The sequence below is a fragment of the Carcharhinus amblyrhynchos genome, chromosome 13 (assembly GCF_965287045.1).
Source record: "Carcharhinus amblyrhynchos chromosome 13, sCarAmb.v2.hapA, whole genome shotgun sequence".
NCBI classification, from domain to species: domain Eukaryota; kingdom Metazoa; phylum Chordata; class Chondrichthyes; order Carcharhiniformes; family Carcharhinidae; genus Carcharhinus; species Carcharhinus amblyrhynchos.
Window position 1 is genome coordinate 76,872,074 of NC_137336.1, and position 25,911 is coordinate 76,897,984.

Below are 25,911 nucleotides of genomic sequence, written 5' to 3' on the forward strand. Positions count from 1 at the left end.
GGCAGCACCTTCCAAACCCACGACTGCTACCATCTAGAAAGACAAGAGCTGCAGATACCTGGCAACACCACCACCTGGAGGTTGTCCCCCAAGTCCCTCACCGTCCTGACTTGGAAATATATTGGCCGTTCCTTCACTGTCACTGGGTCAAAATCCTGGAAGTCCCTCTCTAACAGCACTGTGGGTGCACCTACACCCCAGGGACTGCAGCGATTCAAGAAGGCAGCTCACCACCTTCTCAAGGGGCAATTAGTGATGGACAATAAATGCTGGCCAGCCAGCGACACACATATCTCATGAATTAATATATTAAAAAAAAATTCCAACAGCAGGTGGCTAGGGCAAGAGAATTTCCTGGTTCCACCACAAGATGGAAAGAAAATGGGAAAGTCCACCGAGGTGGTGATCATGTTGGTGGGGACGCTGCCATTGCAAGTCAGATTCCATGGGACATGGTGTTGCTGGCTGGCCACCATTTATTGCACATCCCCAGTTGCCCAAGGGCAGTCGAGAGTTAACCCCATTGCTCTGGCTCTAGAGTCAAATGTAGGCCAAACTAAGGTAAGGACAGCAGATTTTTTTCTGTAAAGGAACCAGATGGGTTTTTCTGACAATCAACACTTGTTTCATGATCATCAGCACAGTGGCACAGTAGTTAGCACTGCTGCCTCACAATGCTAGGGACCCAAGTTCAATCCCAGCCTCAGGTCTGCACATTCTCCCTGTGCCTGCATGGGTTTCGTCTGGGTGCTCCTCCATTTTAGAGGCACCAGTTAAGAATCGAGCACATTGCTGTGGGCTCTGGAGTCACATGAAGGCCAGACTAGGGTAAGGATGGCAGATTTCCTCAGTGTACCAGTGGGTTTTTTTAAAAAGTGACAATCAGTGAAGGTTTCTTGGTTACCAGAACTGAGGCTGGGTTTTCCGATTTCAAATCCCACCAGTGATGGGATCTGAAGCTGTGTTTACCATACGTGCTGCTCCCAATGTGGTCTTACTCCATGTTGGGGAGACTAAACGCAGACAGGGTGACCGCTTTGCGGAATACCTTGGCTCTACTCACAAGCTGGATCCCGGCCTTGCTGGATTGTCTACTCCCGCTGCTGGGATTTTCCACTCCCACTCTGGGATTCTCCATTCCCGTAGCTGAGATTCTCCGCTCCCACTGTTGGGATTCTCCATTCCTGTGTTTGGGATTCGCCACTCCTGCTGCAGGAATTCTCCACTCCCGCTGCTGGGATTCTCCATTCTCGTGGATCGGATTCTCCACTCCCGCTGCTGGGGTTCTCCACTCCCGCTGCTGGGCTTCTCCACTCCCGCTGCTGGGGTTCTCTACTCCCGCTGCTGGGGTTCTCCACTCCCGCTGCTGGGCTTCTCCACTCCCGCTGCTGGGCTTCTCCACTCCCGCTGCTGGGGTTCTCCACTCCCGCTGCTGGGCTTCTCCACTCCCGCTGCTGGGCTTCTCCACTCCCGCTGCTGGGGTTCTCCATTCTCGTGGATCGGATTCTCCACTCCCGCTGCCAGGGTTCTCCACTCCCGCTGCTGGGGTTCTCCACTCCCGCTGCTGGGACTCTAAACTCCGGCTGCTGGTGTTCTTCACTCCTGCTAGGATTCTCCAGACCCGCTATTGGGATTCTCCACTCCCGCTGCAGTAAATGGAGATTCAGCTGAATTGCAAATTCTCCATTCCCGCTGGCAGTGGAGGCGGGCCAGGCGAGACCGGAGGATTCAGGCCAATATCCAAAACATTATTCCCGTTTTGTACTCCTGAGGATGTTTTAAGTTTCTTTATTAGTGTCATAAGTAGGCTTACGTTAACACTGCAATGAAGTTACTGTGAAAACCCCCTCATTGCCAAACTCACAGTTCGGTTACACTGAGGAATAACTTAGCACGGCCAATCCACCTAACCAGCACGTCTTTCTGACTGACGGAAGAAATTGGAGCACCTGGAGAAAACCCACACAGTCACAGGGAGAACGTGCAGACTCCACGCAGACAGTGAGTCAAGCTGGGAATAGAACCTGGGTCAAATTCCGTTTCTCTCTCCCTACAGATGCTGTCGAGTTTTTCTGGAACTTCACTTTCTCTCTTCAGACTTATAGCTGGATGGCTGGATTACTAATCCAGTGACAAAAACACGAAGGCACCAATTTCCCCACCTATAATCAGAATACTGGGAATGGCTAGAGTGAACAGGGAAACATCAAAACTAGAAGCAGGAGGAGGCCATTTGGCGTTTCAAGCCTGCTTCACCATTCATTTTGATCATGGCTGATCATCAGATTCAATATCCTGATCCCCCCTTCCCCCCATATCCCTTGATACCTTTAGCCCCAAGAGCTATATCTAATTTCTTCTTGAAATCACACAATGTTTTGGCCTCAACTACTTTCTGTGGGAGTGAGTTCCACACACTCGCCACCCTCTGGGTGAAGAAATTTCTCCTCACCTCAGTTCTAAAAGGTTTCCCCCTTATCCTCAAACTCTGACCCTTAGTTCTGGATTCCCCCACCATCAGGAACATTCTTTCTGAATCTGCCCTGTCTAACCCTGTTAGAATTTTATAAGTTTCTATGAGATCCCCTCTCATTGGAAGCTGGGATGAACAAATGGGGGAAGGGAAAGAATCTGATGGTGGAGTGAGATGGAGAGGTGGGCAGGTCTGAGTGGAGCAGGAACACCAGCAGGTGGGCCAAATGGCCAATTTCTGGACCGCACTTGATCTGTAACTTTCCAAAGGAACAAACTGGTGCCTGTTCCGAACCTTGGTGAGGGGGAGAGGCAGGCTGCTTATCACTACTGGGGAGGGCCCCACTGCAGTTAAACCACCCCTAGGGCTACGCCCTGCTGATCAACTGCTGGTGACTGTCAGGAGAATTCACTTCCTCTCCCAAGCGGAGATCCAACGTGAGCAAGGAGATGCCAGGGAGAATTGGACGTCACACACTTCAATCAACTTGCCTTATTCTGGCTCGCTGCAGCAGAAGGTGGGTGAGGTGCTTACTTTTTTTCATTCATCTGTAGCACATGGGTGTCACTAGCTGACCAGCATTTATTGCCCAGCCCTAGTTGCCTGAGAATAATTCAGATTTGAGACTCATTCCACAGAGGTATGGATAGATCATAAAACCGAACTGGTGCCGCACTGTCAGAGGGTCAGTGCTGAGGGAGTGCTGCACTGTCAGAGGGTCAGTGCTGAGGGAGTGCTGCACTGTCAGAGGGTCAGTGCTGAGGGAGTGCTGCACTGTCGGAGGGTCAGTACTGAGGGAGTGCTGCACTGTCAGAGGGTCAGTACTGAGGGAGTGCTGCACTGTCAGAGGGTCAGTGCTGAGGGAGTGCCGCACGTCAGAGGGCCAGTGCTGAGGGAGTGCTGCACTGTCAGAGGGTCAGTACTGAGGGAGTGCTGCACTGTCAGAGGGTCAGTACTGAGGGAGTGCCGCACTGTCAGAGGGTCAGTACTGAGGGAGTGCTGCACTGTCAGAGGGTCAGTACTGAGGGAGTGCCGCACTGTGAGAAGGCCAGTGCTGAGGGAGTGCTGCACTGTCAGAGGACCAGTACTGAGGGAGTGCCGCACTGTCAGAGGATCAGTGCTGAGGGAGTGCTGCACTGTGAGAGGGTCAGTACTGAGGGAGTGCCGCACTGTCAGAGGGTCAGTGCTGAGAGAGTGCCGCACGATCAGAGGGTCAGTACTGAGGGAGTGCCGCACTGTCAGAGGGTCAGTACTGAGGGAGTGCCGCACTGTCAGAGGGTCAGTGCTGAGGGAGTGCCGCACTGTCAGAGGGTCAGTGCTGAGGGAGTGCTGCACTGTCAGAGGGTCAGTGCTGAGGGAGTGCTGCACTGTCAGAGGGTCAGTGCTGAGGGAGTGCTGCACTGTCAGAGGGTCAGTGCTGAGGGAGTGCTGCACTGTCAGAGGGTCAATACTGAGGGAGTGCAGCACTGCAAGAGGGTCAGTGCTGAGGGAGTGCCGCACCGTCAGAGGGTCAGTGCTGAGGGAGTGCCGCACCGTCAGAGGGTCAGTGCTGAGGGAGTGCCGCACCGTCAGAGGGTCAGTGCTGAGGGAGTGCCGCACCGTCAGAGGGTCAGTGCTGAGGGAGTGCCGCACCGTCAGAGGGTCAGTGCTGAGGGAGTGCCGCACCGTCAGAGGGTCAGTGCTGAGGGAGTGCCGCACCGTCAGAGGGTCAGTGCTGAGGGAGTGCCGCACCGTCAGAGGGTCAGTGCTGAGGGAGTGCCGCACCGTCAGAGGGTCAGTGCTGAGGGAGTGCCGCACCGTCAGAGGGTCAGTGCTGAGGGAGTGCCGCACCGTCAGAGGGTCAGTGCTGAGGGAGTGCCGCACTGTCAGAGGGTCAGTGCTGAGGGAGTGCCGCACCGTCAGAGGGTCAGTGCTGAGGGAGTGCCGCACCGTCAGAGGGTCAGTGCTGAGGGAGTGCCGCACTGTTAGGGGGTTTGTAAAAGTCTCCCAGCATTCATTTATTAATGAACATTACTGAGAGAATGAAAATCCCATCATCGTTCTTCTTTGGGATCTTGCTGTTCACAGTTTGAAGCTTGGATGGGTTTGGATTCAGGGCTCGAGGGGAGTTAACATTGAAGCTGATGATGTTTGTCGGTTGCCATGGAGAAAGAACAAGGCCGAGAGCCTGACTCCGATGTATCCAGGGAGTTACCTCAGACTGCAACATGTGGAGAATGAAGATAAGGCTGGGAGGGTTTGAGCTCCCTGCTGCTGCTGTGTTAATGTGCCTCAGATAGAGAAAGGACTGTTACCCAATAAAACATCCTGAATACCACACACACTTATCCCATTGTCATTTAGGGGGCGTCATAGTGTCACAGTGGTTAGCACTGCTGCCTCACAGTGCCAGGGATCTGGGTTCGATTCCAGCTTGGGTCACTGTCTGTGCGGAGTCTGCACATTCTCCCTGTGTCTGCGCAGGTTTAATCCCACACTCCAAAGCTGTGCGGATTAGATGGGATAACCGTGCTAAATGTGTGGGGTTACTGGGATAAGGAACAATGAGCTGGGGAAAAATGCCTATTTAAAGTGTCTATGCAGACTCAATGGGCTGAATGGCCTCCTTCTGCACAGTTGGGATTCTTGGATTGCATAAAAAGAGGGTAGCCATGTTTCTGGCTTCAATTTGTATTAGCAAGAAACCTAGTATTTTCACAGTGTTTCATACAACTTTGTCTTATAGCCAACTGACCCTCTCTTGTGTTTTGGGAAGCTGTCTTGTCTTCAAACTGTTCTGAGCCTCAACAGCATTTGACTGCAGAATTCAACTAACAGCCTTGATCCCAGCATCACGTGAGCATTAGTCTGTGCTGTGTTAAACCTGTTTACAGAGTTGGAATATGGAGGTTGGTTTGTTTGGATAGCTTACATATATTCATTAAGGGTTATATATTGTGGTTGTTTTGTTACATGCTTATAATTGATAAAAGTTCTTGCTAATATTTTTACTATACATGTTAACTATATTCTTAAATAAACATTGTTTGATAAAAGCTCCCCAGTGGGTCATTTGAATCGTATTTGGAGTGAACCATATCGTGCTTATCCTAACCAAATTCAAGGTGCAAAAGCTATGATCCAGGGGACTCCCGAAAACACTGTGGAGTTTCTGACCTGAACCATAACAGTATCCAGGTCTTTCGAATATTGTTAACATGATGAACAAATATCTGGAATGAGTGGGCATCGCTGGCCGGCCAATATTTATTAATGGCCAGCGTGGTGGCACAGTGGTTAGCACTGCTGCCTCACAATGCCAAGGGCCTGGGTTCAATTCCCCGCTTGGGTCACTGTCTGTGCAGAGTTTGCACATTCTGCCCGTCTCTGCGTGGGTTTCCTCTGGGTGCTCCGGTTTCCTCTCACAGCCTGAAAGATGTTCGGGTTCGGTGCATTGACCAGGCTAAATTCTCCCTCAGTGTACCCGAACAGGCACCGGAGTGTGGCGGCTAGGGGATTTTCACAGTAACTTCATTGCAGTGTTAATGTAAGGCTTGTACTCGTTAGAGTTTAGAAGAATGAGGGGAGATCTCATTGAGACGTATAAGATGATGAATGGGATGGATAGGATAGAGGTGGAGAGACTCTTCCCACTCAAAAAAGACAGTAGGACTAGGGGGCACAGCCTCAAGATAAAGGGAGGGCGGTTTAGAACGGAGTTGAGGAGGAACTTCTTCACTCAAAGGGTGGTGAATCTCTGGAATTCTCTGCCTGTTGAAGTGGTGGAGGCTGCCTCGCTAAATATTTTTAAGACGCGGGTTGATGGGTTTTTGATAAGAGAGGGGATTAAGGGTTATGGGGAGAAAGCAGGAAAGTGGAACTGAGCAGCGACAGATCAGCCATGATCTTATTGAATGGCGGGGCAGGCTCGAAGGGCTAGATGGCCTACTCCTACTCCTATTTCTTATGTTCTTATGTTCTTATGTAAGCCTACTTGTGACACTAATAAATAAATTTTAACTTATTTATTGCCTAGGATTGTCTTATGAGAAAAAGTTGGTTTGGATTGTACCCACTGGAGATTAGAAGAATAAGAGATGACTTGATTGAAACCTTTAAGATCCTGAGGGGGGATTTATTGACAGGGTAGCTGTGAAGAGGACATTTCCTCTTGTGGGAGAATCTAGAACCTGGGGTCATTGTTTAAAAATAAGGCGTCGCCCATTTAAGACGGAGATGAGGGGGATTTCTTTCTCTCCGGGGGTGGGGGGTGAGTCTGTAGAACGTTCTTCCAGCTAACAGCAGAGTCGGTGAATATCTTTAAGGCAGAGTGAGAGAGATTCTTGATGAATGAGAGGGTGAAAGGTTATCGGTGGGTCAGCAGGAATGTGGGGCTGGGGTTACAATCAGATCAGCTGTGAATGGAGCAGCAGGCTCGAGGGGCCGAGTGGCCTATTGCTGAACCGAACTGGGACGTTTGTTGTGATTTCAGGTGGTGGTGACGAAATGGAGGATGAATACCCCAAGCATCAAGCTCATGGCCTGAGTCTCAATGCGACAGGTGGACTTGGAGAGGAGATTGGAGATGAGGGAAATCGACTTGAATACAGTGAGGTCAAGGAACATGATCTCCCCACGGAGAACACCAACATCAACAACAGTCAACCCCAGGAAGGTCAGAGAATAATAACTTACCATCACTAGATTCATAAAAATCCCTATAGTGCAGAAGGAGTCTGCACCAACCACATCCCACCCAGGCCCTACCCCCATAACCTCATACGTTTCCCCTAGCTAGTCCCCCTGGTGGTAAGCGACAATTTATCAGGACCTAACCCTATCATCTTTGGACTGTGGGAGGAAACCGGAGCACCCCGTGGAAGCCCATGCAGACATGGGGAGAACGTGCAAACTCCACACAGACAGTGACCCAAGCCGGGAATCAAACCTGGGTCCCTGGCACTATGAGGCAGCAGTGCTAATCACTGTGCCACCGTGTCACCACAAATGTAGCGCAACATTTCAGAGCCACTCAACGGAGGTAATGATCAAACAAAAATGTAACCCGGTTTCTCCCTCCCTCCAGACCTCATTGCGGAAGTGAAAGGAACTGAAGACTACTCCTCAGACGCACATCTACATAGAGTCAGCCGGTTCTACTGTCAGCGTCTCCTGCTGGCCATGGATGGCTTTGTGGAGAGACTCACCTATGCACCACTGGAGGAGGCTTTACTGTACACACAGGAGCAAGGGGTAAGGCCCATTGGGGGCGTCCTATAGTCTGAGGCCACAGGCACCGTGTGAATGCAAACTCAGACTGTACAGCTCACTGCTAAGTGGCAAAATGATGCCATACACACACAATGAGGTTGTGAAATTTAATCTAAAACGCAATGCAGCCCACTTAACCTGACTATCCCACTGTAGACTATGTATTATCCTCACCATTTGCCTTCCCACTTATTTTTGTGTCATCTGCAAACTTGGCATGAGTACATTCCCTTTACTTGTGTTACTGAATTGACATAATTTGTGTTATCCTGTAGATTTATACATTGATAATTAGCACAATTTGCTGTTCTGTGGATTAGCCATAGCATACAATGCCAAGGAGCAAGGGAGGAATATACCTGTTCGTCCCACTAGGGGAATCATAGCAGGTGGGACACAAACCATGACTATCTACCTTGTCTATGCCCCTCATTATTTTATAAGTTTCTCACTCCATTAAAGTCCAGTGAATATAATTCTGATTCAGTGTCATTCTGGGTCCTTCCAGGAATTCAAGCCAGTGGTGGAGGTGGAAGGGAAGAAGGAACCTTCAAACCATCTCCTGAAGATGCTGAAGGAGAGAGATCTGCCTTTCAGTGAATGTCTGGGGGATTTCCTGAGCAGATTGTGCGATGTGAAGAAGGAACTGCAGGGCATCGTGAAGGATATGAATGAGAGAGGTACCTCAACAGCCCTCACCTCAACAGCCCTCACCTCAACAGCCCTCACCTCAACAGCCCGCACCTCAACAGCCCTCACCTCAACAGCCCTCACCTCAACAGCCCTCACCTCAACAGCCCTCACCTCAACAGCCCTCACCTCAACAGCCCGCACCTCAACAGCCCTCACCTCAACAGCCCTCACCTCAACAGCCCTCACCTCAACAGCCCTCACCTCAACAGCCCGCACCTCAACAGCCCTCACCTCAACAGCCCGCACCTCAACAGCCCTCACCTCAACAGCCCGCACCTCAACAGCCCGCACCTCAACAGTCCTCACCTCAACAGTCCTCACCTCAACAGCCCTCACCTCAACAGCCCTCACCTCAACAGCCCTCACCTCAAGTCTTCCAGGATACCACCTTCCCCTTTTGGATGTTGGCACTGAATCTACCTCCTCTGTTCTTTCAGGCAGTGCCCTCCAGATCACCACTCGCTGCGTCAAAAGCAATGTCACTTTTTGCCAATTATCTTCAGTCTGTGACCCTCCGGTTACTGAGCTTCCTGCCGTTGCAAACAATATCTTCACAGTTACTTTATCAAAAACCCTTTGAGATTGTGAATCACTGCCAATAAATCCCCCCCCTTAACCTGATCTCTCCGAGGAGAACATCTTTAACAAATTCAACCATAGGATGTGCAGAGTCGATGGGCTGAATGGCCTCCTCCTGTAGGGATTCTATGTGTGGGTGTCAGTGGCTGGGCCAACATTCACTGCCCATCCCTATTTGCCCCTTGAAAGGTGGTGGTGAGCTGCCTTCTTGAACCACTGCAGTCCCTGAAGTGTAGGTACACCAACTCCAGGATTCTGACCCAGAGACAGTGAAGGAACGGCCGACATATTTCCAAACCAGGATGGTATGTGGCTGGGAGGGGAACCTCCAGGTGGTAGTGTCCCCAACCTCTCCGGTCTTAACAGAAGTCCCTCAATCCCTGGGACCATTCTGGTCAACCTCCTCGGTACCCTCTCCATGTTCCTGAACATCCTCCTTAAATCTTGTTATTCCAAATTGGCTGAGCAGGCTGGGTCTCGCAGTGAGCAGTGAGGTGACCGCTTTGGCCTTGAAGAAAGTTCCCACGAAAATCGAGTGATTAGATGGCATGGTGGCACAGTGGTTAGCACTGCTGCCTCACAGGGACAGGGACCCGGGTTCAATACCAGCCTCAGGTCACTGTCTGTGTAGAGTGTGCACATTCTCCTTGTGTCTGCATGGGTTTCCTCCAGGTGCTCCGGTTTTCTCCCACAGTCCAAAAGATGAGCTGGTTAAGGGGATTGGCTATGCTAAATTGCCCCAAATGTCCAAAGATTGTGGGTTAGGTGGATTGGCCATGATAAGTTGCCCTTTAGTGTTCAAAGATGTGCCTGTTAGGTGGATTGGCCATGCTAAATTGCCCCTTAGTGTCCAAAGATGTGCAGGTTATAGGGATTGGTCATGATAAATGTTTGGGGTTACAGGGATAGGGTGGGGAGAGGGTCTGGCTAAGATACTCTGTCAGGGAGCCAGGGCAGTCTTGATGGGCCAAATGACCTCTTCTGCACTGTAGCCATTCTGAAGTCTATGATTTCTGTGGCAATGGCTCTCACCTCTTTTCCTGCCATTAGTTAAAATCTGGCACCATATCACAGCCAGTGTGTTCTGCGAGAACATGGTCAACAAGCAGGCTAGGCAGCCAATTGCATTGAAGGATTCTCATAGGCAGCAAGCAGACAACAAAAACTACCGAGTATGCTTCTTCTACTGTTGAATCACAGCGGGGAGAAGGGCATGCAGATGGGGGCAGACACACAGGGTAAAAGTACAAGCTGCAATTTCTAAACATGTTTTTTATAAAAAAGGTCTCTTGATTTTTTTTTTAACCTGGAAATTCAATCTTTTTTACGATGGAGAAATTTGACTTCCACCAATGTAAATCGCAGCTTCTCGGGGCCAGGGAGGTTCTCTGAGTCAACGCTGATAACTAGCAAAATGTCACACCCACGGAGGAGGTACAGAAACAGGGAGAGATGTAGGGACTGGAGGAGGTTAGAGATAAGGAGGGTTATAGGGACTGGAGGAGGTTACGGAGATAGGGAAGGTTGTAGGGGCTGGAGAAGGTTACAGAGATAGGGAGGGTTGTAGGGGCTGGAGAAGGTTACAGAGATAGGGAGGGTTGTGTGGCTGGAGGAGGTTACAGAGATAGGGAGGGTTATAGGGACTGAAGGAGATTAGAGAAAGGGAGGGTTGTGGGGGCTGGAGGAGGTTACAGAGATAGGGAGGGGTGAAGGGGCTGGAGGAGTTTACTGAGATAGGGAGGGGTGGAGGACTGGAGGCGGTTACAGAAGTAGGGAGGGTTGTAGGGGCTGGAGGAGGTTACAGGGATACGGAGGGTTGTAGGGACTGGAGGAGGTTACAGAAATAGGAAGGGTTGCAGGTTTTGGAGATGTTTTCAGTGTGATTTTTTTGGTGTCCTGCTGCAGATCCAGCGAGTGGGTGTGGGGGGTCTGCGCATCGTTGCAGTGACAGTCAGATGGAGAGGATCTCTGAGCAGATGGAGATGAGGCAGACTGGAAACAGGAAGTCGATACGGAGCAAGAGGAGGCTCCTGGATACCATGTACATAATGTCTGAGACCAGGAATGCCAACCTGCTGCAGATGAGCAAAATCACCCTGGGTGACAGCCAGGACCCGGGCAAGGCCCTGAGGCTGTGCCCGATGGACTGTTCCACGCTCGCCGCTGCCCTCACGCCCATGGGTATCATTGAGGAAGTTAACCTCAGCCACTGCTGCATTGGGCCTGAGGGCTTGCAACAACTCTCTGATATCTTACACCACTGCAGGAGCCTAAGGTAAGGCCCGTCCTCATCGCCAGTTAACATACACATCACACAGAGCTTGTCAGTGAGGTGCATGGTAACATTGATCTCTCCAGACAGGAACAGTGTACCTTTACTCATTCAGGGGACATGGGCATCGCTGGCTGGCCAGCTTTTATTGCCCATCCCTAGTTGTTTGAGGATAGTTGAGATTCACCCACATTGCTGTGGCTCTGGGTCACATGTAGGCCAGACTGGGTAAGGACGGTAGATTCCCTTCCGTAAAGGAACCAGATGGGTTTTTCTGACAATCAACAATGGTTTCATGGTCATCAGTAGAATCTCAATTCCAATTATTATTTTACTGAATTCAAATTCCACCAATTGCCGGGGCGAGATTCGAACCAGCTCCCCAGAACATTAGCTGAGTTTCTGGATTAATAGGCTAGCGATAAATACCCTCGAGGAGCAGGTCTTAGTTTTGAAGAACCCTGTTACAACTCGAGTGAAGAACAGGTGAACTTTGTGACGTTACACATCTTAGTGTGAGCTACAGGTCAGCAAAAGTTAAAAGTTTAGTTATTCTCTAGTGTCACAAGCAGGCTTACGTTAACGCTGCAATGAAGTTACTGTGAAATTTCCCAAGTCTCTACAGCTGGCACCTGTTTGGGTCAATGTACTGACCAGCACATCTTTCAGACTGTGGGAGGAAACTGCAGCACCCGGAGGAAACCCATGAAGAGAATGTGAAAATTCCAGACAGACAGTGGCCCAAAGCAGGAATTGAACCTGAGTCCCTGGCACTGTGAGGCAGCAGTGCTAACCGCTGTGCTGCTGTGCCAGCCCATTCTGCTTGCTTCTCACAAACAAGGCAGAATCCAGGTCACAAACTGAGGAGATTGGCAGAGGATGAGGGATGCAGTGCATCACTCCCTCAGCACTGACCCTCTGACAGTGCGGCACTCCCTCAGTACTGACCCTCTGACAGTGCGGCACTCCGTCAGCACTGACCCTCTGACAGTGCGGCACTCCCTCAGCACTGACTCTATGACAGTGCGGCACTCCCTCAGCACTGACCCTCTGACAGTGCGGCACTCCCTCAGCACTGACCCTCTGACAGTGCAGCACTCCCTCAGCACTGACCCTCTGACAGTGCAGCACTCCCTCAGCACTGACCCTCTGACAGTGCAGCACTCCCTCGGCACTGACCCTCTGACAGTGCAGCACTCCCTCAGCACTGACTCTATGACAGTGCGGCACTCCCTCAGCACTGACCCTCTGACAGTGCAGCACTCCCTCAGCACTGACTCTATGACAGTGCAGCACTCCCTCAGCACTGACTCTATGACAGTGCGGCACTCCCTCAGCACTGACCCTCTGACAGTGCAGCACTCCCTCAGCACTGACCCTCTGACAGTGCGGCACTCCCTCAGCACTGACCCTCTGACAGTGCGGCACTCCCTCAGCACTGACCCTCTGACAGTGCAGCACTCCCTCAGCACTGACCCTCTGACAGTGCAGCACTCCCTCAGCACTGACCCTCTGACAGTGCAGCACTCCCTCAGCACTGACCCTCTGACAGTGCAGTAACATTCCTGTACTGTCTGTTCTCATTCAGAGTTCTATTCTGGGTGTAGAATTTCTCTGGTTGGATGTTATTCCATTTCCCCCTGTTTTTCCACAGGCTCAGTTGGAACAGCCTCGGAGATTTGGGAGTGAAGATATTGTGTTCATCACTACGGGAACCACTCTGCGAAATCCAAGAGTTGTGGTGAGTGAATCAATGCTTCCCTGTTACAGGAGACACAGGAGTCATTACAGAGCAGACACAGGAACAGGAGGAGGCCATTTGGCCCCTTCTCCAGCCTGTAACACAGGGACAGGAGGAGGCCATTCAGCCCCTTCTCCAGCCTGTTACACAGGGACAGGAGGAGGCCATTCAGCCCCTTCTCCAGCCTGTCACACAGGGACAGGAGGAGGCCATTCAGCCCCTTCTCCAGCCTGTTACACAGGAACAGGAGGAGGCCATTCAGCCCCTTCTCCAGCCTGTAACACAGGGACAGGAGGAGGCCATTCAGCCCCTTCTCCAGCCTGTTACACAGGAACAGGAGGAGGCCATTCAGCCCCTTCTCCAGCCTGTTACACAGGGACAGGAGGAGGCCATTCAGCCCCTTCTCCAGCCTGTTACACGGGAACAGGAGGAGGCCATTCAGCCCCTTCTCCAGCCTGTTACACAGGAACAGGAGGAGGCCATTCAGCCCCTTCTCCAGCCTGTTACACAGGAACAGGAGGAGGCCATTCAGCCCCTTCTCCAGCCTGTTACACAGGAACAGGAGGAGGCCATTCAGCCCCTTCTCCAGACTGTTACACAGGGACAGGAGGAGGCCATTCAGCCCCTTCTCCAGCCTGTTACACAGGAACAGGAGGAGGCCATTCAGTCCCTTCTCCAGCCTGTTACACAGGAACAGGAGGAGGCCATTCAGCCCCTTCTCCAGCCTGTTACACAGGAACAGGAGGAGGCCATTCAGCCCCTTCTCCAGCCTGTTACACAGGAACAGGAGGAGGCCATTCAGCCCCTTCTCCAACCTGTTACACAGTAGCATTAGGGACCATTCAGCCCCTTCTCCAGCCTGTTACATAGAAATAGGAGAATGCCATTCAGCCCCTCTTGAGCCTGTTCCACTCTTCAAGTAGAGCAAGGCTGTCCTGTATCTGAGCTTGACCCTTCTTGCCCTGGTTCTGTCATCCTCGTTTCTGTCAATTGATTTCCGGTGGTGACATTTTCGACTGGTGCTCCGGCTTACCAGCTTCTTGTTGGAGATAGTGCCAATTTCCATACCCATTGGTGTCTATCATTTCCGCAGAAGGATCTGGCTCCAACTTTAGGGCCTTCTCCCCCCCGCCCCCACCGGTGGAATTAATTCCTCTGTGACAATCCCATCAACTGGTTAAAGAGCTCGATTAGATCAGAATCCCCTTCATTTTCCATACCTGGGGGAATAAAAACAGAAAGTGCTGCAAAAGCCCTGAGGGTCTGGCAGCATCTGTGGAGACGACGAGAGTTAATGTTTCGCGTCTGGGGCTAAGGAGAGGTAGAAATGTGAGGGGGTTGAAAATGAGGTAGGGGCAGTTAGGGAGAATTAGTCAGGAATATACTGCAGGGCAGGAGCGATTAAATAACCAAGCTGTCATGGAATGCAAGACAAGGGGAGTGGTCATTATATCACTAAAGATTAAAGCAAATAGTAACAGCAAAATAAAGGTCAGTGCTGTCCGAAAGCAAAATAGCAGATTGTGTTAATAGCAGAATAATGGTCAGGACTGCCTGAAAGTGACACAGGTGGGACACTTGGCGTGACAAACATTGTGAAGATATTGAACTCAATGTGAAGTGTAGAAGGCTGTAGGGGGCCTGATGAGAAGGTATCCTGCTGTTTAACCGGGGTGTGTTGGCCTTCACTGGAACATTGCTATATTTCTCAGACAGTGTGGAGGAAGGTGGTGAACTGACAGTGAGGGCCGGAGTCATACAGGCCATCCACAGCTGATTCTGCCCAGTCTGTGTGCTGTTACCTCGCAGTGGCTGTTGTGTTATATTCTGATATTAGTTACTTTCCCATCAGGGTTGATTACAATGGCCTGACGAGTGTAGGGACCAAGGAGCTGGTCCACGCCATAGTGAAGAATCAGTCCCTGCAGCTGCTAAGCCTGAGTTACAACAGGGTGGGAGAGGCTACTGTGAAACTGCTGTGTGACGTGCTGAGGAGACGCTGCTGTACAATCCAGTTTCTACGGTAAGTGGGACTTTCAGTTTGTGTTACTGTGACTCTGAGTGTGAACACATCTCCCTCAGCCTCTCAGAGAGCTCTGTGCAAGAGCCATGTCTCCAGCTCTCCCTCCAAAGCCTCATTCAACATCTCAATCACACCAAATTCCCCTCATTAACAGCACTGCTCACTCATCACTACCTCCAGAACATCCTTCAGCCCCACAACACTCCCCATCCCTGTAACCTTATCCAGCCCCAACAACCTTTCCTATCTCTGTAACCTCCTACAGCCCCTACACCCCTCCCTATCTCTGTAACCTCCTCCAGCTCCTACACCCCTCCCTATCTCTGTAACCTCCTACAGCCCCCACACCCCTCCCTAAATCTGTAACCTCCTCCAGTCCCTACAACCCCCCCCATCTCTGTAACCTCCTCCAGCCCCTACACCCCTCCCTATCTCTGTAACCTCCTCCAGTCCCTACAACCCTCCCTATCTCTGTAACCTCCTCCAGCCCCTATACCCCTCCCTATCTCTGTAACCTCCTCCAGCCCCTACACCCCTCCCTATCTCTGTAACCTCCTCCAGCCCCTACACCCCTCCCTATCTCTGTAACCTCCTCCAGCCCCTACACCCCTCCCTATCTCTGTAACCTGCTCCAGCCCCTACACCCCTCCCTATCTCTGTAACCTCCTCCAGTCCCTACACCCCCTCCCTATCTCTGTAACCTCCTCCAGCCCTACAATCCTCCCTATCTCTGTAACCTCCTCCAGCCCCTACACCCCTCCCTACCTCTGTAACCGCCTCCACCCTACAATCCTCCCTACCTCTGTAACCTCCTCTAGCCCCTACACCCCTCCCTCTCTCTGTAACCTCCCCCAGCCCCTACACCCCTCCCTATCTCTGTAACCTCCTCCAGCCCCTACACCCCTCCCTATCTCTGTAACCTCCTCCAGCCCCTACACCCCTCCCTGTCTCTGTAACCTCCTCCAGCCCCTACACCCCTCCCTATCTCTGTAACCTCCTCCAGCCCCTACACCCCTCCCTGTCTCTGTAATCTCCTCCAGTCCCTACACCCCTCCCTATCTCTGTAACCTCCTCCAGCCCCTACACCCCTCCCTATCTCTGTAACCTCCTCCAGCCCCTACACCCCTCCCTGTCTCTGTAATCTCCTCCAGTCCCTACACCCCTCCCTATCTCTGTAACCTCCTCCAGTCCCTACACCCCTCCCTACCTCTGTAACCTCCTCCAGCACCGAGGGAAGCAATGCTGCACCCTCGGCTCCCATTCCTAATATCCCCTGGTTCTGATGCAAGGTCACAGGGCTGAACTGAGTTGTGTCTCTGTCTCTCACTAACGCTGTCTGGCCTGAGGGATATTGCCTCACACTCCTGGTTTTGATCTGAATGATGTGTTTTCTCTCTCTCAGCTTGTGTGGCACTGGTCTGACCAGCGCTTACTGCAAACAGCTGGCCTGGGCCCTCTCCACAAACCGCTCCCTCACCCTGCTTGACCTGGACAATAATCAGCTGGGAGACTCTGCCGTCTCCAACCTGTGCAGAGCTTTAATGAAACCAGATTGCAAAATCCAAACTCTCAGGTAAGCTTCTCAAAAGACTGCAATTCGTGAATCAAATGTGGCCCATTCAGCCCCTTCTCCAGCCTGTTACACAGGAACAGGAGGAGGCCATTCAGCCCCTTCTCCAGCCTGTTACACAGGGACAGGAGGAGGCCATTCAGCCCCTTCTCCAGCCTGTTACACAGGGACAGGAGGAGGCCATTCAGCCCCTTCTCCAGCCTGTTACACAGGGACAGGAGGAGGCCATTCAGCCCCTTCTCCAGCCTGTTACACAGGAACAGGAGGAGGCCATTCAGCCCCTTCTCCAGCCTGTTACACAGGAACAGGAGGAGGCCATTCAGCCCCTACTCCAGACTGTTACACAGGAACAGGAGGAGGCCATTCAGCCCCTTCTCCAGCCTGTTACACGGGGACAGGAGGAGGCCATTCAGCCCCTTCTCCAGCCTGTTACACAGGGACAGGAGGAGGCCATTCAGCCCCTTCTCCAGCCTGTTATACAGGGACAGGAGGAGGCCATTCAGCCCCTTCTCCAGTCTGTTACACAGGAACTAGAGAAGTCCATTCAACCCCTCAAACCTTTTAGATAGGAAACAGGTGAGGCCATTCAGCCCTTCTACCTGTATCTAGGAACAGGAGATCTTTCAGTCCCTCGAGCCAGCTCCACTTACTCCATGAGATGATGGCTGCTGTATATCCTATCGACATCTACCTGCCTTGTCTCCGTGTACCTTCCTACCCTGGGCTCACATAACCCTATCAATCCCAGCTGGAAGGCAGTTCCTTGAGCATCTAGAATCACGGAATTCTGTCGAATAGAAGGTGGACACTTGGCCCATCATGTCTGTGTTGGACTCTGAGAGGGAGATTCACTTTCCAACCCCTATCCCTCTCAGCTTTAACCCTGCAAATCCCTCTTCCTCAAGCACTAGTCCCATTCTCTTTTAAATGTCCCCACCAAAGTTACTTCCTTCCCGCTGTGTTTTTCCAGATCACAACCCCGTGGGGAGAAATTTCCCCTCGGATCCCCTTTTGCTGACCATCTTAAATCTGTGTTTCTTCCGGTGACTGACCCTGTTGCTACTAGAAACAGTCGCCCCCTACCTGACATGTCCAATTCCCTCACCAGCCTGAGCGCCTCCGTGGAATCTTACATCCTCCTGTGCTCTAAGGAGCACTATCCCATCTTCTCCAATGTCTCCATGGTGACTGGAGTCCCACATCCCTTGTCCCATTCTGCTAAATCTTCTCTGCATCGGCTTTAACATCCTTCCCACAATGCAGTGCCCAGCATTCAATTGCAGCTGAGGCCTAGGCCTAAGGCCTGTTCAGGGAATTATTATTTTATTATCCATGGGACATGGGCGTCGCTGGCTGGCCAGCATTTATTGCCCATCCCTAGTTGCCAGAGGGCAGTTGAGAGTCAACCACATTGCTGTAGCTCTGGAGTCACATGTAGGCCAGACCGGGGTAAGGACGGCAGATTTCCTTCCCTAAAGGAACCAGATGGGTTTTTCCAACAATCAACAATGGGCCATCAGTAAATTCTTAATTCCAGATATTTTTTACTGAATTCAAATTCCGCCATTTGCCGTGGTGGGATTCGAACCTGGGTCACCAACATTAGCTGAGCTTAGAATCATAGAATCCCTACAATGCAGAAGGAAGCCCATCACGTCTGCACTGCCCACAATCCCACCCAGTCCCTATTCCTGTAACCCCTCATATTTACTCTGCTAATTCACCTGACACTAAAAAGCAATTCAGCATGGCCAATGCAGCTAACCCACACATCTTTGGACCGTGGGAGGAAACCGGAGCATCCGGAGGAATCCCACGCAGAAATGGTGCTGGAATTGAACCTGGGTCCCTGGCTCTGTGAGACAGCAGTGCTGACCACTGTGCCACTGTGCTGCCCCTGGATCAATAGTCTAGGGATAATACCACTAAGCCATTGCCTGCCACGTTGCTGAGGCTTTCGTTGTGCATTTACAAATCCAAATATTCCACCCCATTCCTCCTCTCATTTCTGCCTTAGCAGCTTGTCCGAACACCCGGAAAGTTTTGTGAAAATGTAGGCTCTTTGAGTATCTCTGGTTAACATTGTGCGTGTGTCTTTGTGTCTGTGTCTGACTTTGTATCTGACTTTGTGTGTCTGTGTATGCACAATTGTGTGTGTATGTGTGTCTGTGTGTATGTGTGTGTGTGTATTCTTCTCCACGCAGGCTGAGCAGTAACAGACTCACTGCACTGTGCTCCCTGGAGCTGACCCGCGCCCTCCACACTAACCGCTCCCTTAGGCAGCTGAGTCTGAGTTACAACCGGCTGGGCCTGCCGGGATTGAGGAGACTCGCCACAGCATTGAAAGGACCGGCCTGTCGGATACAGAAACTGGAGTAAGTCTGTCACCATCTATGCATCCGGGGATGGGTTTCGCTGCCTTGTTAAATGAGGTTTAGTGGTTGGCACTGATGCCTCTCAGCTCCAGAGACCTGGGTTTGATTCCTGGCTTGGATCACTGTCTGTGTGGAGTCTGCGTGTTCTCCCTATGTCTGTGTGGATTTCCTCCGGGTGCTCCGGTTTCCTCCCACAGTCTGAAAGACATACTGGTTAGGTGCATTGACATGAACAAGTGCTGGTGTGTGGTGACTAGGGGATTTTCACAATAACTTCATTGCAGTGTTAATGCAAGCCTTACTTGTGACTAATAAATACATTTTACTTCTACTTTACAAACGGCTTCCTTTGCACTGTAGGGATCCTAGTGCATGAATCACAAAAGACCAGTATACAGTTACGGCAAGTAATTCGGAAAGCTAATAGAATGTTATTTATTGTGAGAGCAGTTGTTACAGGAGTAGGGAGGTGATGCTTCAGTTGTACAGGGCATTGGTGAGACCACATCTGGAATATTGTGTAAGTAACCCTAACCCTCATTATTTAAGGAGAGATGTAAATGTGTTGGAAGCAGTTCGGAGAAAGTTTACCAAACTCATACCAGGAAATTGGGAATCGAGGGATATGGCCTCTGAAATGGTAGGGGGCTTTAGTTGAGCAGCATGATCGGTGCAGGCTTGGAGGGCTGAAGGGCCCGTTCCAGTGCAATTTTCTTTGTTCTTTGAATGGGCGTGTTGTGGAAAGGTCGGAGAGGTGAGGATTGTATCCGAGAACAAAGAAAAGTACAGCACAGGAACAGGCCCTTCGGCCCTCCAAACCCGTGCCATCGTGATGCCCTAATGAAACTAAATAAAAACCTTACTCAGTCCGTATCCCTCTATTCCCTCCCTATTCACGTACCCATTCATTGGGGTTTAGAAAAGTAAGAGGTGACTTGATTGAAACCTTTAAGATCCTGAGGGAGTATTGACGGAGTGGATGTGGACAGGATATTTCCACTTGTGGGAGAATCTAGAACTCAGGGTTTAAAAACATGGGGTCACCCATTTAAGACAAAGATGAGGGGGATTTCTTTCTCTCAGAGGGGGTGAGTCTCTGGAACATTCTTCCAGCTAACAGCAGAGTCTGTGAATGTTTTTAAGGCAGAACGAGAGAGATTCTTGATGAACAAGGAGGTGAAAGGTTATTCGAGGTGGGCAGGAATGAGGGGCTGAGGTTACAATCAGATCAGCTGTGAATGGGGCAGAGGCTGGAGGGGCTGAGTGGCCTACTCCTGATCCTAATTTGTGAAAAGAGTAGGGTGGGGATGTGGAGGGTGATATTAGCGTACCTTTAAGAATTAAAAAAAAATTATGTTCTCTGCAGTGATTTAGAAGGGATACTAAGCAGACCTTTTCAGGTTTTTTTCTTACTGTTGCCAGGCCCTCTGCTAAAAGTCCTTTTATTGCTACTTCAATGACTTTGCCAGAGGTTTGTTTATTTTTACTCTGTTTATTTTAAGACCTTGCATTGTGAGGGGTGAGATTGATTGACAGGTCAAAGTCAGGTGGTCCCTAGAAAAAAAACTAACAATTCATTTTCAGTTTTAGTTTGGAAGGGGATGGACATCAGACTGAAAGCAGTGGTTCTCTCTGCCTGGTATTACAGTCTCTGCTGTTAGCTGGAAGTAAAGTTCTTGGTCTTTCCGGAGTGGGAAATCTGCTGTTGGTGGTTGGCTTGACTTGAGTCTCTCTCTCCCTGGTGTTCTGGCAGCAGTTCTGATCTCAAACTGTTCTGGGTGTATCCAAAGGGCTGCTAGAAGTTAAGACTGGGAAGTCAGGGTTTCAATTCTCCAACCAAAGGATTGAAGCTATTCTGACTCCAAGCTTGTCAGTGTGTGTGCCTCAAGAGAACTGTAGCATTCAACCAAAGGACTAAATTCCAGTGTCACGTGAACATTAGTCTTTGTTGTGTTAAACCTGTGACAAAGGTTTTGTTCATGGGATTTGTTTGCTTGGAATGGTGTTTAGCTGTTAAAGTTTGTACAATACCATGATTTTTTTTCTTGTAATTGGTAAAAGTTCTTGCTCAAATTCTTACCATACATGTTAACTGTATTCTTAAATAAACTTTGTTAGATAAAAGCTCCCTAGTGGGTCATTTGAATCAAACCTTTTCATGAGCACCTTAGCCAAATTCAAAGTACAAAATCCAGATGGGCTTCATAAAACACTTTGGAGTTTCTTACCTGAATTATAACAAGGGAGAGAGGTGAGAAACATGGTGAGAAAAAGGGAGAGGTGTGAGTGACTTGGAGGGGAAACTCCAGGTGGTGGTGTTCCCAGCTATCTGCTGCCCTTGTCCTGCTAGCTGGTAGTGTCGTGAGTCTGGAAAGTGCTGCCTAAGGAACCTTGGTGAATTGCTGCAGTGCATCTTGTAGATAGTACACCAGGCTGTTACTGTGTGTCGGCGGGAGTGAATGTTTATGTGGGCGGATACACACCAAGAAACGCTACAGTGCAGAAGGAGGCCATTCAGCCCATCAAGTCTGCATCTACCACAATCCCAGAAGACCCTATTCCCATAATCCCAGAAATTTACTCCACTAATCCCTCTGCTCTACACATCCAGGGACACTAAGGGGCAATTTAGCATGGCCAATGCATCTAGCCCACACATTATTTGAGTGTGGGAGGAAACCGGAGCACCCAGAGGAAACCCATGCAGACAGGGGGAGAATGTGCAAACTCCACACACGGAGCTAAGCTGCAAATTGAACCCGGGTCCCTGGAGCTATGAGGCAGCAGTGCTAGCCATGTGTCATCATGCTGCCATACTGAGTGTTGGTAGTGGGGGGAGTGTGTATTTATGTGGGTGGTCTGGGACTGTCTCTATCCTGAATCTTGTATCACTGTTGATGTTGCTTTGCTGGGTTTGCAGGCTGGATGACAATGGTCTCCGGGATGCCTGCGCTGAGGAACTGGCCACAGCTTTCAGTGGAAACCGATGGCTGAAGGGACTGTACTTGAACAGGAACTGCTTCACTGACCACTCCATCCCCGCCTTCCACCGTCTAGCGGAGAGCTGCCCGAGTCTGCGGTACATCTGGTGGGTGCACTATTGTTCATGTTACACTTGCTTGATAGAGCAGACGCAGCACGGTTTTGTTAAAGGGAAGTCGTGTCTGACAAATTTATTGGAGTTCTATGAGGATGTGTCTAGGGCAGTGGATAGAGGAGAGCCGGTGGATGTGGTCTTCCTTGATTTTCAGAAGGCGTTTGACAAGGTACCTCACAAGAGGTTATTGCAGAAGGTCAGGGGACATGGAGTTGGGGGTAGGGTGTTAGCGTGGATAGAGGATTGGTTGTCAAATAGGAGGCAGAGAGTGGGGGTCAATGGGTACTATTCGGATTGGCGGGTGGTGACTAGTGGAGTGCCCCAGGGGTCGGTGCTGGGGCCTCAGCTATTTACCATTTATATAGATGATCTGGAGGAGGGAACCGAGTGCAGGGTGTCGAAATTTGCTGATGACACCAAGATTGGTGGAACGGCAAATTGTGCGGAGGGTGTGGAGAGTCTACAGAAGGATCTAGATAGGCTGAGCGAATGGGCCAGGAACTGGCAAATGGAATTTAACGTTGGCAAGTGCGAGGTGGTCCACTTTGGTAGGAAGAATGGTAGGAAGGATTATTACTTACGTGGAGAAAAACTGCAGCAGGCGACGGTGCAGAGGGACCTCGGGGTCCTTGTGCATGAGTCGCAAAAACCCAGCTTGCAGGTGCAGCAGGTGGTCAGGAAGGCGAATGGGATGCTGGCCTTCATAGCGAGGGGGATTGAATATAAAAGTAGGGAGGTCTTGCTGCGGCTGTATAGGGCATTGGTGAGGCCGCAGCTGGAGTACTGTGTGCAGTTTTGGGCGCCATACTTACGCAAGGATATTTTGGCCTTGGAGGGAGTGCAGAGGAGGTTTACTAGGCTGATGCCGGAGTTGAGGGGGTTGAGCTATGAGGAGAGGCTGAATAAACTAGGCTTGTACTCGTTAGAGTTTAGAAGAATGAGGGGAGATCTCATTGAGACGTATAAGATGATGAATGGGATGGATAGGATAGAGGTGGAGAGACTCTTCCCGCTCAGAAAGGACAGTAGGACTAGGGGGCACAGCCTCAAGATAAAGGGGGGGGGGGGCGGTTTAGAACGGAGTTGAGGAGGAACTTCTTCACTCAAAAGGTGGTGAATCTCTGGAATTCTCTGCCCGTTGAAGTGGTGGAGGCTGCCTCGCTAAATATTTTTAAGACGCGGGTTGATGGGTTTTTGATAAGCGAGGGGATTAAGGGTTATGGGGAGAGGGCGGGAAAGTGGAACTGAGCCACGACAGATCAGCCATGATCTTATTGAATGGCGGGGCAGGCTCGAAGGGCTAGATGGCCTACTCCTGCTCCTATTTCTTATGTTCTTATGTACCTAACAAACTCTGCCTTATCAGATGAGGGGCTGAATGGCCTCCTCCTGTTCCTGTGTAACAGGCTGGAGAAGGGGCTGAATGGCCTCCCCTGTTCCTGTGTAACAGGCTGGAGAAGGGGCTGAATGGCCTCCTCCTGTCCCTGTGTAGCAGGTTGGAGAAGGGGCTGAATGAACATGTAGAGATTGAGTTTCTGTTTATCTTCATTGGCACAGGTTGTGGAGAAACCAGTTCAGTGCAGAGGGCCGCAATAAACTCCAATCATCAGAGGAATTGTCAGGTCAAGTGACTATCTTCGTGTGAATGAAGACGACCTCTTTCAGCAGTGAACACCGACCTGTGCAGTGGATAAAACAATATTCCAGGCCCCCTTGTTATTGGCTGGATGGTAAACCTTTATCTGGCTGGGTTTGCTCTACGTAAATTAATGTTGTTCATCTGACATCTCTCGGTGTCCCAGTCAGTGAAGGAGCTCACTTGTACTTGGGGACAGTTCCAGCTTTAAAGTTTACTGGTGTCACAAGTCGGCTTACATTAACACTGCAATGAAGTTACTGTGAAAATCCCCTAGACCACTGGGGAACAGACGATCGATGGCGCTTTGAAAATTTGGGGCCTGTGGTCGGGTCAGTCAACCATGAGGGTCCTCGCCTGGCTGGATCACAGCAGGCACAGGCAAAGGGGTACATTCAGAAATGGAAGAGGTAGCTTGTCAGCCACAGAGGCATCACACCTGAGCTTTGTCCCCTCATCAGTGTATGTGCACATTTACCAAACTGAGCCCACCCTGCTATGCCACCACTGGGGCCATCACACACATATCAAAGTCCTCTTCATATATTTTTTCTATTCATTCATGGGTGTCACTGGCTGGCCAGCATTTATTGCCCATCCCTAGTTGCCCAAGGGCAGTCGAGAGTCACCCACATTGCTGTGGCTCTGGAGTCACACGTAGGCCAGACCGGGTAAGGACGGCAGATTTCCTTCCCTAAAGGATCCAGATGGGTTTTCCTGACAATGGTTTCATGGTCATCAGTATATTCTTAATTCCTGATATTTTCTTATTCAAATTCCACCATCTGCTGGGGCTGGATTCGAACCCGGATCGCCAGAACATTAGCTGAGTTTGTGGATTAATAGTCTAGTGATAAATACCACTAGGCCGTTACCTCCCCTTGTTTGGGCACAGTTACAGGATGAGCAAAGTCTGCCTGGGGCATCATGGTTAACATTGGCAATGTTGAGTTAGCTTTCCGAGTCATCTCCATGTGAACATGCAGCTCTCGGGCCTATTACATAATCTGGGTTGAGGCCATTCAGTCCCTCAAGGCTTTTTGTTATACAAGAAACCACTTAACCCATTCAAGCCTCTTGCACAGGAACAGGAGGAGGCCATTCAGCCCCTTCCCCAGCTTGTTACGCAGGGACAAGAGGAGGCCATTCAGCCCCTTCTCCAGCCTGTTACACAGGAACAGGAGGAGGCCCCATTCAGCCCCTTCTCCGGCCTGTTACACGGGAACAGGAGGAGGCCATTCAGCCCCTTCTCCAGCCTGTTACACAGGAACAGGAGGAGGCCATTCAGCCCCTTCTCCAGCCTGTTACACAGGAACAGGAGGGGACTACCCTGCAATTCAATCATATTATGGCTGTCTTATCCTTGACTGAACCCTGTCATAAACATCGAATTACTAATAGAAAAAAAAGACTCCCAATTCAGTTTGTTTTATTTCATTATTTAAATATAAGACACACTTGGTAGGTGTGGGAGAGGGAGAAGGATGAGTTTTCATTTATATGATTGTATAGTTCTGATCTGATTCTTGCAATGTAGCTGTTTGAAGTGGCAGAAACATTGTATCTCTTTGTTCCACAGAGCATGGTCCCTCAGGACCATTCAGGGAGGATTGTTTCCTGGTATAATTTTGCTCACCACTAAAATTCACTGTCCCTTTTGCAAACTCCATACTGCCACCAGTCCGTGAAACCTCCTCCAGGCCATAAATCCCTAACTCTGTAATCTCCTCCAACTCCTATAATCCGATCTATAACCTCCTCCAGCCCCTGTAATCCTCCCTATCTCTAGAATCCCCCCAGCTCTGTAACGTCTTTAAGTCTCTAAAACCCTCCTGATTTCTGTACCCTCCTCCTGCCCCAAAACCATCCCTCTGTAACCTGCTCCAGCCCCGACAACCCTATCTCTGTAACCTCCTCCAGCCCCGCCAACCCTCTCTATCCCTGTAACCTCCTCCAGTCCCTACAACTCTCTATCCCTGCAATCTCTTCCAGACCCTCCAATCATCATCACCTCCTCTGGACTGTACAAACCTCCCCATCTATGTAACCTCTTCCAGCTCCTACAAACCTCCCCATCGCTATAACCTCCTCCTACCCCAAAACCATCCCTATCTTTGTAACCTCCTCCAGTCCCTACAGCCCTATCTCCATAACCACCTCCATTTCCTGCAACCCTCCCTATCTCTGTAACCACCTCCATTT

The 25,911-nt window shown here is 50.5% G+C and overlaps 1 protein-coding gene across 1 annotated transcript; it reads left to right on the forward strand.

Annotated features, from left to right (window-relative positions):
* The first annotated feature begins 2,903 nt into the window (after positions 1-2,903).
* On the forward strand, positions 2,904-24,786 carry LOC145351366 (ribonuclease inhibitor-like). Its single transcript, XM_080200979.1, has 12 exons — positions 2,904-2,990; positions 5,199-5,361; positions 6,945-7,127; positions 7,539-7,705; positions 8,232-8,403; positions 10,901-11,270; positions 12,922-13,008; positions 14,861-15,031; positions 16,434-16,604; positions 18,806-18,976; positions 21,897-22,064; positions 23,631-24,786. Exons 3-12 carry the CDS (start codon positions 6,959-6,961, stop codon positions 23,716-23,718), a joined length of 1,734 nt encoding a protein of 577 aa, XP_080057105.1. The 5' UTR covers positions 2,904-2,990; positions 5,199-5,361; positions 6,945-6,958; the 3' UTR covers positions 23,719-24,786.
* Positions 24,787-25,911: the final 1,125 nt, after the last annotated feature.